This window comes from Nanorana parkeri, unplaced genomic scaffold (genome assembly GCF_000935625.1).
Source record: "Nanorana parkeri isolate BGI_ZX_2015 unplaced genomic scaffold, ASM93562v1 scaffold218, whole genome shotgun sequence".
Taxonomy (NCBI): domain Eukaryota; kingdom Metazoa; phylum Chordata; class Amphibia; order Anura; family Dicroglossidae; genus Nanorana; species Nanorana parkeri.
In genome coordinates this window covers 492,462-505,660 of record NW_017306486.1, presented here as the reverse complement: position 1 = coordinate 505,660, position 13,199 = coordinate 492,462, and the positions used below count along the sequence as shown (strand labels likewise).

The 13,199-nt window shown below is 42.8% G+C and overlaps 1 protein-coding gene across 2 annotated transcripts in view; it reads left to right on the top strand.

Annotated features, from left to right (window-relative positions):
* The window catches only part of RASGEF1A (RasGEF domain family member 1A), a 264,654-nt gene that overhangs the window by 211,973 nt on the left and 39,482 nt on the right, over positions 1 to 13,199 (top strand). The window contains exon 1 of one of the 2 annotated variants that reach the window (XM_018555934.1): positions 3,945 to 4,016. The exons of the other annotated variant lie outside the window; for it this stretch is intronic. Coding sequence (XP_018411436.1) covers positions 3,999 to 4,016 — 18 coding nt within the window. The 5' untranslated portion in view covers positions 3,945 to 3,998. Of the gene's footprint in view, positions 1 to 3,944; positions 4,017 to 13,199 lie in introns of those variants that run through there. 2 annotated transcript variants of the gene reach the window in all.

The window sequence follows — 13,199 nt, the reverse complement described above, 5'->3', positions numbered from 1 at the left end:
GATGAGTTCTGTGTATTCTGTAAATTGTTTATAAACACAGGAAACAAATGTGATTTCCAGTGCCCCAAGAGCACGTTAACGTTGCTGCCCTGTGACCATCGGTAGACTTGTGCACGGCTAAAAATTATGTTTCGTTTTCATTTTTTCTTTGTTTTTGTTTTCGGAATTCCGATCTATTTCGAAAGAGGTTGTTTTTAAATGCGAAAATAAAAAAAAAACAGTGTGGGGTTACCCCTCTCCAATTCATACCAGACCCTTTAAGTCTGGTAGGGACCCCCTGGCAAAGAACCTTGTCCCCATGTTGATGATGACAAGGGCCTCTTCCCCACAACTCTGGCCCGGTGGTTGTGGGGGTCTGCAGGTAGGGGGGCTTATCTGAATTTGGGTGCCACCTGTTAGGCCCCTTTCACATGTAGCGACATACCTTTGCAGCGGCCGGGATAGCGCGACTTTCGGGGCGACGTTCCAGCGACGATCCAGCGACCTTCTCCGTCGGGCTCCATAGAATAAAAGCAAACTCGCGCAAAATCCGCCGAAAAAAGGGGCCGGTAGAAGCGACTTGCGACCGCGACGCGCGACATGGAGCTAAGACTGCTCCATTGACTATCATTAGCCTGCGACTTCTCGCGATATCGCGCGGCAAAAATGCGCGATATCGCGGCGGAAATCGCGCGATAAGTCGCTACATGTGAACGGGGCCTTAATGAGGGCAAAACACTCTCCCAGTGTTGTTGTTTTTTTCCCCAAGTTTAAGAACATTAGTTTAATCTTGATGACATTCACACAAAATTCAGATGCGTTCCGAAACGAAAATCTGCAATTTCAGCCATTTGGATGCGTCCGAAGAACCAAAAATGCCAATTTTCGGCCGCATGTCAGTTCAGACAAAAACGAATGCACATGTCTAACCATTGGTCTTTTGCTTCTTGTGCTCCAAACACCTTATATCAAATAAATGTATACTGCCTGTTATTGTCAGGATGCTATACTGTACTTACTACAGAGTGAAAAATCATGAAACTAGAAGGAGCTGCTCTCCTGAAGCTTTGCTGCCTTAGGCTGCTGTCTATATTCCCTTTCTAAAAATCCAGGCTCCTGACTACAGCTTCAAATACAATATATATCTATATATATCTATAGATATATATATATAATGAATATATGTGCAACAATTTATACAATAATAGGAATTTACTTGGATATTGTAAGGCATCCCAGGGCCCCATACAAACTTTTGCTATGGGGCCCTGGGATTTCTAGTTAGACCCCGTAGTAAGGGGGTTACCCGTGCTTGCTATAGGTCAGGGGTAGGCAACCTCGGCACTCCAGCTATTGTGGAACTACAAGTCCCATGAGGCATTGCAAGACTGACAGCCACAGACAGGACTCAGGCCAAAGGCAGCAACATGATGGAATTCGTAGTTTCATCACTACTGGAGTGCAGAGGTTGCCTACCCCTGCTATAGAATGCAGTGGAAAGCCTAACACTGTCAATTAAAATAAGCAATACGGATATTGGCTTTAAATAGGTAAAATGGTCAACCACATTAGCTTAGGCCTTTCACCAGCATCTTTCATCAGTTATTAAAATCACTGTTTTCAATAGTGTTCATGCTCAATTATGCTGAACATAAACTCTGATTCCCAAACCTTTGTCTCATGGGTATTGGGAGTGGTGTTTTTGGAGGTGTATACTCTATGGCCCCCCTCCTGAAGCACCTGCTTAATGCAAAAGGACGTATGCTGGGCCATATTTTCTATTGGGCACAGAAGGCATGTGCCTCTAGGCCACAGAGGCAATGGAGCAGCTACCCTGTGTAATTACTGACCCACACTTTTTTTCTATTACGAGTATGAAAATGTATGCCATATAAGAATATTTACATGTTATCACAATGTTCTATTCCAAATGAAGACCTGGAATGGGGAGGTTTGATGTTTACTAATACTTATGAACTCAATAAATGGACTTTGTTTAAGGAAAATATGTCCTATACATTGGCGCCCAAACCCCTCCAGTGTATATATGTAAAGTCTGTATTCATTGAAGACGGGGTGTGGGGCCTCAATCACCCATCAAGTCAACGTTGGTTTTCAGCTCTTCTGATATAAGTGGTACGGTCCTGATGACTCTTCTTCTGGGGAGGTAGAAAATGAAGAAGAAGCAGAGCGTGAGAGTAGACTGAGCAGATTTGTAATAGCTAACTAAAAATTGGTAATTCCTGACGTTGTTACAAGCTTGCTCTGACTTCGGAGGACAAGATACATGAAATATTTACACAAATGTGTCAGAATAAAAATGATAATGACTCAACAATGGGGGTGCCAAGAATATGAGTCAGTGCCGTCTGCTCATTATCTTCACCATACAGACCTCTTTGTTCTTCTGAATGGGAGATAAATAGAATTGTTGGTAAATATAAACGTTGTCTTCCTGAGATGTTGTATATTTCGATGGGTAAGTGTAAATATTGATAACCCTGAAGATACATAGGAGAATACATAGGTGAATACATTCATGTCAACTGGTTTTCATGGCAAATATGTGTAGCTCTGTGCAGTCAGCCGGCCTTGTGGAGTCCATTCTTCTGCCACACATGATCATCTATCACTTTGTATACATGGGGAAGGTCTCCCTCATTATATTATATATGGGGCCTCATGTAAATTATCACTTTGTGTGCATGGGAATGTCTCCATCATTATATTATATAGGTGGCTTCATATTTATTAACACTTTGTATACATAGGGAATGTCTCCCTCATTCTATTATTTATGAGGCTTCATGTAAATTATAACTTTGGGTACATGGGAATGTCTCCCTCATTATATTATATATGGGGCTTAGTGTTTATTATCACTGTATACATAGGGAGGGTCTCCCTCATTATATTATATATAGGACTTTATGTATATCACTTTGTATACATAGGGAGGGTCTCCCTCATTATATTATATATAGGACTTTATGTATAGCATCACTTTGTATACAGGGGGAATGCCTCCCTCATTCTATATTATATATGGGGTTTCATGTGTATTATCACTTTGTATAAATGGGGAATGTCTCCCTTATTATATTATATGCAGGACTATTACCGTATATATGGGGCTTCATGTAAATTATCACTTTGTGTACATGGGAACGTCTCTCTCATTATATTATATATGGGGCTTCATGTGTATTATCACTTTGTATACATGGGGAATGTCTCCCTCATTATATTATATACAGGACTTCATGTAAATTATCACTTTGTGTACATGGGAACGTCTCTCTCATTATATTATATATGGGGCTTCATGTGTATTATCACTTTGTATACATGGGGAATGTCTCCCTTATTATATTATATGCAGGACTTCATGTAAATTATCACTGGGGAAGATCTCCCTCATTATATTATATATGGGGCTTCATGTAAATTATCACTTTGTATACATAGGGAAGGTCTCCCTAATTCTGTTATATTTGGGGCTTCATGTAAATTATCACTTTGTATAGAGGGGGAACGTCCCCTTGTATACAATGATATTGATATACAGGTCTCCTGTGTGGCCTCATACGAGGTGACGGTCTCTGTTTGTGACATTCACATACAGAGCTCCTGTGTGGCCCCATAGGCGGTGACGGTCTCTGTGTGTGATATTCATATACAGGGCTCCTGTGTGGCCTCATACGAGGTGACGGTCTATGTGTGTGATATTCTCTCAGCACACAGTGCACAGAGCGGGCGGGAGCTCAGCCCAGCACAACCTGTTGTATGAGCATGATCTTCCATATAAGGTAAGTGGGCGGGTCTATGGGGAGCGCACAGCCCGAGCTAGAAGAGATACAAGCGCCCTCCTTGTATGAGATGAGGAGAGAGGAGAGCAGAGCTCGGACATTATCACTGCGCTCCGGAATTATGCTCACCGACTGAGCTGGGACATCTCTCCGGACACAGCACCCGACATCCACCCCGACTACTCATCACATCCACCACCGCCTGTGTGTATGGTGCCCAAAATGAGGGTAAGAGCACGCTGCCATGTCTTTATATTACTGCACCCAGCGATCCCTACAGACAGCCGCATCCCTGTGCAATGTCAGGTGCTGCCAGCGATCCCAATGTATCCAGAGGGGGGCGGGCTACCCATCACATCTACTGCTCTCATGTGTGCTCCTGTCTGCTGTCATCACTGCTCTCATGTGTGCTCCTGTCTGCTGTCATCACTGCTCTCATGTGTACTCCTGTCTGCTGTCATCACTGCTCTCATGTGTGCTCCTGTCTGCTGTCATCACTGCACTCATGTGTGCTCCTGTCTGCTGTCATCACTGCACTCATGTGTACTCCTGTCTGCTGTCATCACTGCACTCATGTGTGCTCCTGTCTGCTGTCATGTGTTCCTGTGCTAGAAGACTTGAAGAAGAAGCAGATTTTCCATTATTGACATACTGTATTCCTGATGGGCTGCTTCTCTGTCATTTGGATGTATGTACTAGAAGTAGCAGGTGACAGCTGTCCTTCATGTTATGGGATAGTCCAGGTTTAGGACATTTTGGAAATGTCTCTGCTATTGTAAACGGATCCTAGTCCTATATAGTTCATATACTATCCTTGTTCTCCTAGTCCTATATAGTCCATATACCGTCCTTGTTCTCCTAGTCCTATATAGTCCATATACCGTCCTTGTTCTCCTAGTCCTATATAGTCCATATACCGTCCTTGTTCTCCTAGTCCTATATAGTCCATATACCGTCCTTGTTCTCCTAGTCCTATATAGTCCATATACCGTCCTTGTTCTCCTAGTCCTATATAGTCCATATACCGTCCTTGTTCTCCTAGTCCTATATAGTCCATATACCGTCCTTGTTCTCCTAGTCCTATATAGTCCATATACCGTCCTTGTTCTCCTAGTCCTATATAGTCCATATACCGTCCTTGTTCTCCTAGTCCTATATAGTCCATATACCGTCCTTGTTCTCCTAGTCCTATATAGTCCATATACCGTCCTTGTTCTCCTAGTCCTATATAGTCCATATACCGTCCTTGTTCTCCTAGTCCTATATAGTCCATATACCGTCCTTGTTCTCCTAGTCCTATATAGTCCATATACCGTCCTTGTTCTCCTAGTCCTATATAGTCCATATACCGTCCTTGTTCTCCTAGTCCTATATAGTCCATATACCGTCCTTGTTCTCCTAGTCCTATATAGTCCATATACCGTCCTTGTTCTCCTAGTCCTATATAGTCCATATACCGTCCTTGTTCTCCTAGTCCTATATAGTCCATATACCGTCCTTGTTCTCCTAGTCCTATATAGTCCATATACCGTCCTTGTTCTCCTAGTCCTATATAGTCCATATACCGTCCTTGTTCTCCTAGTCCTATATAGTCCATATACCGTCCTTGTTCTCCTAGTCCTATATAGTCCATATACCGTCCTTGTTCTCCTAGTCCTATATAGTCCATATACCGTCCTTGTTCTCCTAGTCCTATATAGTCCATATACCGTCCTTGTTCTCCTAGTCCTATATAGTCCATATACCGTCCTTGTTCTCCTAGTCCTATATAGTCCATATACCGTCCTTGTTCTCCTAGTCCTATATAGTCCATATACCGTCCTTGTTCTCCTAGTCCTATATAGTCCATATACCGTCCTTGTTCTCCTAGTCCTATATAGTCCATATACCGTCCTTGTTCTCCTAGTCCTATATAGTCCATATACCGTCCTTGTTCTCCTAGTCCTATATAGTCCATATACCGTCCTTGTTCTCCTAGTCCTATATAGTCCATATACCGTCCTTGTTCTCCTAGTCCTATATAGTCCATATACCGTCCTTGTTCTCCTAGTCCTATATAGTCCATATACCGTCCTTGTTCTCCTAGTCCTATATAGTCCATATACCGTCCTTGTTCTCCTAGTCCTATATAGTCCATATACCGTCCTTGTTCTCCTAGTCCTATATAGTCCATATACCGTCCTTGTTCTCCTAGTCCTATATAGTCCATATACCGTCCTTGTTCTCCTAGTCCTATATAGTCCATATACCGTCCTTGTTCTCCTAGTCCTATATAGTCCATATACCGTCCTTGTTCTCCTAGTCCTATATAGTCCATATACCGTCCTTGTTCTCCTAGTCCTATATAGTCCATATACCGTCCTTGTTCTCCTAGTCCTATATAGTCCATATACCGTCCTTGTTCTCCTAGTCCTATATAGTCCATATACCGTCCTTGTTCTCCTAGTCCTATATAGTCCATATACCGTCCTTGTTCTCCTAGTCCTATATAGTCCATATACCGTCCTTGTTCTCCTAGTCCTATATAGTCCATATACCGTCCTTGTTCTCCTAGTCCTATATAGTCCATATACCGTCCTTGTTCTCCTAGTCCTATATAGTCCATATACCGTCCTTGTTCTCCTAGTCCTATATAGTCCATATACCGTCCTTGTTCTCCTAGTCCTATATAGTCCATATACCGTCCTTGTTCTCCTAGTCCTATATAGTCCATATACCGTCCTTGTTCTCCTAGTCCTATATAGTCCATATACCGTCCTTGTTCTCCTAGTCCTATATAGTCCATATACCGTCCTTGTTCTCCTAGTCCTATATAGTCCATATACCGTCCTTGTTCTCCTAGTCCTATATAGTCCATATACCGTCCTTGTTCTCCTAGTCCTATATAGTCCATATACCGTCCTTGTTCTCCTAGTCCTATATAGTCCATATACCGTCCTTGTTCTCCTAGTCCTATATAGTCCATATACCGTCCTTGTTCTCCTAGTCCTATATAGTCCATATACCGTCCTTGTTCTCCTAGTCCTATATAGTCCATATACCGTCCTTGTTCTCCTAGTCCTATATAGTCCATATACCGTCCTTGTTCTCCTAGTCCTATATAGTCCATATACCGTCCTTGTTCTCCTAGTCCTATATAGTCCATATACCGTCCTTGTTCTCCTAGTCCCATATAGTCCATATACCGTCCTTGTTCTCCTAGTCCTATATAGTCCATATACCGTCCTTGTTCTCCTAGTCCCATATAGTCCATATACCGTCCTTGTTCTCCTAGTCCCATATAGTCCATATACCGTCCTTGTTCTCCTAGTCCCATATAGTCCATATACCGTCCTTGTTCTCCTAGTCCCATATAGTCCATATACCGTCCTTGTTCTCCTAGTCCCATATAGTCCATATACCGTCCTTGTTCTCCTAGTCCCATATAGTCCATATACCGTCCTTGTTCTCCTAGTCCCATATAGTCCATATGCCGTCCTTGTTCTCCTAGTCCCATATAGTCCATATACCGTCCTTGTTCTCCTAGTCCCATATAGTCCATATGCCGTCCTTGTTCTCCTAGTCCCATATAGTCCATATACCGTCCTTGTTCTCCTAGTCCCATATAGTCCATATACCGTCCTTGTTCTCCTAGTCCCATATAGTCCATATACCGTCCTTGTTCTCCTAGTCCTATATAGTCCATATGCCGTCCTTGTTCTCCTAGTCCCATATAGTCCATATACCGTCCTTGTTCTCCTAGTCCCATATAGTCCATATACCGTCCTTGTTCTCCTAGTCCTATATAGTCCGCGTCTGACTGGTGACTATAGTATTGTGTAATGTAGTGGAGTTCTGTCCCCAGGTTGGTCTATGTGTGGACTGTGTGATGGGTCCCTGGAATATGGGAGACGATGGAGTATCCAGACATGAACGTTTTATGTCCGCAGAGTTCAGCATTAATAATGACAGCTGGCACCTAACGTTTGGGGTGTTTATAATGGTCCATGGAGCTGGCTCCCTGATTGGACGGACTGGCTGCTGGGTTCCATATTCATTGATCCACCTGCATCCAGCCAGCATTTCTGTGTGGTGTTGTATAGTGGCAGTGTTGATGTCAGTGATTGTGCGCTATATAGTGGCAGTGTTGATGTCAGTGATTGTGCGCTGTATAGTGACAGTGTTGATGTCAGTGATTGTGCGCTGTATAGTGACAGTGTTGATGTCAGTGATTGTGCGCTGTATAGTGACAGTGTTGATGTCAGTGATTGTGCGCTGTATAGTGACAGTGTTGATGTCAGTGATTGTGCGCTGTATAGTGACAGTGTTGATGTCAGTGATTGTGCGCTGTATAGTGACAGTGTTGATGTCAGTGATTGTGCGCTGTATAGTGACAGTGTTGATGTCAGTGATTGTGCGCTGTATAGTGACAGTGTTGATGTCAGTGATTGTGCGCTGTATAGTGACAGTGTTGATGTCAGTGATTGTGCGCTGTATAGTGACAGTGTTGATGTCAGTGATTGTGCGCTGTATAGTGACAGTGTTGATGTCAGTGATTGTGCGCTGTATAGTGACAGTGTTGATGTCAGTGATTGTGCGCTGTATAGTGACAGTGTTGATGTCAGTGATTGTGCGCTGTATAGTGACAGTGTTGATGTCAGTGATTGTGCGCTGTATAGTGACAGTGTTGATGTCAGTGATTGTGCGCTGTATAGTGACAGTGTTGATGTCAGTGATTGTGCGCTGTATAGTGACAGTGTTGATGTCAGTGATTGTGCGCTGTATAGTGACAGTGTTGATGTCAGTGATTGTGCGCTGTATAGTGACAGTGTTGATGTCAGTGATTGTGCGCTGTATAGTGACAGTGTTGATGTCAGTGATTGTGCGCTGTATAGTGACAGTGTTGATGTCAGTGATTGTGCGCTGTATAGTGACAGTGTTGATGTCAGTGATTGTGCGCTGTATAGTGACAGTGTTGATGTCAGTGATTGTGCGCTGTATAGTGACAGTGTTGATGTCAGTGATTGTGCGCTGTATAGTGACAGTGTTGATGTCAGTGATTGTGCGCTGTATAGTGACAGTGTTGATGTCAGTGATTGTGCGCTGTATAGTGACAGTGTTGATGTCAGTGATTGTGCGCTGTATAGTGACAGTGTTGATGTCAGTGATTGTGCGCTGTATAGTGACAGTGTTGATGTCAGTGATTGTGCGCTGTATAGTGACAGTGTTGATGTCAGTGATTGTGCGCTGTATAGTGACAGTGTTGATGTCAGTGATTGTGCGCTGTATAGTGACAGTGTTGATGTCAGTGATTGTGCGCTGTATAGTGACAGTGTTGATGTCAGTGATTGTGCGCTGTATAGTGACAGTGTTGATGTCAGTGATTGTGCGCTGTATAGTGACAGTGTTGATGTCAGTGATTGTGCGCTGTATAGTGACAGTGTTGATGTCAGTGATTGTGCGCTGTATAGTCGCAGTGTTGATGTCAGTGATTTTGTGCTTTATACTCATAGTGACAGTGTTGATATCAGTTATTTTTTGTTGTATACACATAGTGACAGTGGCCATGCAGCATAACACCCCGGTGTTGTGTTGCGTCTCATCGTATGTTTGTCCTTCTCACCTCTGTATTTTTCTCTCTATATAATGATTGTTGTTCAGCGTTGTGTGATGATGATGATGATGATGCGGTAGGTTGGGCAGTGCACACGTTGTGATTGTAGAGCTGGGAAATCCCTGTTGCTGAGGTGGTGTTGTGCTTGATCAGCCATGCAGAGCTGTGTACAGAGGGGGTTTGCTCCCTATGGAGCCGAGTTGTTTTCTGTCTTTGTGGTTTGATGATGATGATGATGATGATGATGATGATGATGATGATGATGATGATGATGATGTAAAGTGCAGGTGTCTGCTCCTTGCTTTGTTTCTCAGGAATTCCCCCTCTCCTCCCCTGCCAGTAAACGGTATTCTTCTCATTCTGACAATAACTTTGTGTAGAACATGTGTTCCATCCATTCGCTGGGCTTCCTCGGACCCTTCCACATATGTCTGCCTTACATCTGCACACGTGTTGGGGTGTTTTAGACTTTCACCGGAGATGAAAGTAGGAGCGGTCCGGGGTCACCACGTGACACAGCGATCATTATCCGTGTGTAAATATGGACAACATTATAACAGCCAAGACTAAAGCGAACCTGTCAGGGGGATCAGCTGACTGAAACCTCATTTTAAAAATGTCAAAAACATCTGTGCGGCAGCTAAATCGATCCTTCTTGTCATGTCACCAAAGCGGTTGGAATACGCTTGGCATGGAAGCATGGCGCGGATGCCGTACAGAGAATTAGAGCGCAATTGCTGTTGCACATAGCAACCAATCATATTTATTTCTCCAGACTCCCGGTGCAATCTGATTGGTAACTATGGGCAACAGCTCTGCTCCAATTGTATACAGTAACCTACAGTAATCAGAATACTTTATGAAAGGCGCCATCTCACCATATGTCAGTTGCTTTCATCTGCACAGATCAACACCATGGTACATAGAAAAACATTGATCCAAACTGGAACAGATGGAATCTGGGACAGTTGTTTCTCTCTTTGATTTTCAAAACTTGACTGAGCAAATTGGTTACTACGGGCAACCCTCCAGATTCTGTCTGCTCTGGTTTTCCTATATTTTTATGTGCCCTTGTGTATGGTGGTGTGTGTTGCATTAGAACGCAGCATATCTGCACCACTCACCACGCCGCATGAATTGGATGAAGTGTCATTTCATGACACGTCAATAAAGTTTGTTTTTAAAAAGTAAACCGTGCGATGCATTGTAACAACACATCACAGCGCTCCTTCACAACATACACCCATGCACATGTGTTTCATCACGTGGGCTGGTGTGAACGTGCCCTAAGTGTTGGGTCTGCTCCGTTCACCTTCTCACCACACACACAAGACAATTTGATGCGTTTTAAATTGACGCAGGTCGCATCACCCCGATGTGTTCAGTGTATGAGGAAGTCAAGCTGGCCATCCACGTTCACATTTCCTGCTGGCTGAACGAGAGAAATCCATTGATTCCCCATCTATGCTAAGCAGGACCGTCCATAGCTCGAGTTTGGGCCGGGTCATCAGGAATCGGACGACATTTGAACAGTGCATGGCTAGATGCCACATTTTTGGGGAGCTATCTTTAAAGAAGAGGGGTTTTATGGATTAGTTTTCTGTTCTGTTGAGGAGATTCCCTTTCTCTTCTTCTCTCTCAGGAAGTGAGAGGACATCTCTCCAAAGTGAAAGGAAATCCCCACCTAGGTGTCACCGTTGAACAATTGTTCCCTTACTTCCTGTTCTGGTGACAGCTGTAAAATGTTGGATTTCCCACTAGTTCTAACCCTCCACCAAGTATTCCAAAGCATTGGAGACATTTTATTAGATACCCGAGGTCTGGCAATCATTTTGTTGTATTGTTTCCTGATTGTTATTGTGGAAAGGGCAGATTCGCTGAATCTAATGTCTCCTTTAGCATGTTGCAATGTGTCCCCCTGGTCAGCACAGGCAGCAATACGGCAGCAGGAAGGACCTCTATGATTAAGCCTACGGGTGAAACATGTGAGAGGTTTTAGCTGGTTGGGGGTGTGCAGTGCTGGCATATGTTGCTTTATACACTTTTATTCACTGTTATACGGGATTTGCTGTGAATTTCAATAAAGTCTGAAGCATTGGAATTCTCTGGATAGTGCGTTCTGGTCGTACACTACTACATTCCAAGGTGGAGACGCACCTATTGGACCAGCACCTGGGGAGTCCTGATGGTGACAAAGGAATTGGATCGGTGAGATTTCCTTTGGCTCCACGGCAGCAGGAAGGTTGAATACAACTTTGACCTAGAAGTGCTCATTTCTCATGGTTGTGTCTGCGATGTTTTGTTGGTTTTGTGCTCTTTTGTATTGTAGAGCCCTCTGGGTCAGTCACCGTTCAGTGTATTAGTGCTGACAGCCATGCAGCCTATGCGTGACACTGCATTGTCATTGGAGACATCCCACCATGACGGTTCACACAGTGTCACATATCTGGATGAAGAAGTCCTTGGTTTTTCTTCTTCTATGTCTGGCGATACTTTCTAGTGGACTGTCACCTCAGTTGTTGTACTAAAGCAGTATATAACATTTATAATCACCTGTATATAACATTATAGTGACCAGTATATAACATTTATAAACACCTGTATATAACATTATAGTGACCAGTATATAACATTTATAAACACCTGTATATAACATTATAGTGACCAGTATATAACATTTATAAACACCTGTATATAACATTATAGTGACCAGTATATAACATTTATAGTGACCAGTATGTAACATTATAGTGGCCAGTATATAACATTTATAGTGACCAGTCATTTATAGTGACCAGTATATAACATAAGTGACCAGTATATAACATTATAGTAACCAGTATATAGTGACCAGTATATAACATTTATAGTGACCAGTATATAACATTATAGTGGCCAGTATATAACATTTATAGTGACCAGTCATTTATAGTGACCAGTATATAACATAAGTGACCAGTATATAACATTATAGTAACCAGTATATAGTGACCAGTATATAACATTTATAGTGACCAGTATATAACATTCATAGTGATCGGTATATAACATTATAGTGGCCAGTATATAACATTTATAGTGGCCAGTATATAACATTTATAGTGACCAGTATATAACATTTATAGTGACCAGTATATAACATTTATAGTGATCGGTATATAACATTATAGTGGCCAGTACATAACATTTATAGTGACTAGTCATTTATAGTGACCTGTATATAACATTTATAGTGACCAGTATATAACATTTATAGTGACCAGTATATAACATTATAGTAACCAGTATATAACATTTAAAGTGGAACCAAAGCCTGCAGATACTCTGCTCCAGCTATGCGGCTTCCCTTGCTGTCAGCTCCCCCATTGCAGGACATTGGAAGTGTATGTGAGAATGATTTCTCTGCGGTGATGTTGGAGTTGGCGGGGCTCTATAAACTGCTTGGGTGGATGAAAGCCAAGCCATTGCTTCAGCTTGCAGAGACAAATGATAGGTTTAATCATTGTGTTTCCCTATGCTGCATGTCCCATTCTCATCAGACGCTTGCCCAGGTATGGATGGATTCTTCCCGCTCTTTTCTAGCACTCTGTTATTCTGAGCTTCCTCAGCCTGATCCGGGGATTACCATGGAGAGTCTGGGAGATTTCTATAGTGGTCCTGGCTATTTGAGGTGGTCCCCCCCCTGCAGGGTTTAAGTGCTGACCTTTGTTCCTTTCACTTGTTTTGCGTTAGAAAGGATTCCATTCAACCTCCTTGTTATTTAAAGGAATGGGCTCCTTAACAAGATGCTTTGAAGTGTGTTTTCAGAAGCGGGGTGC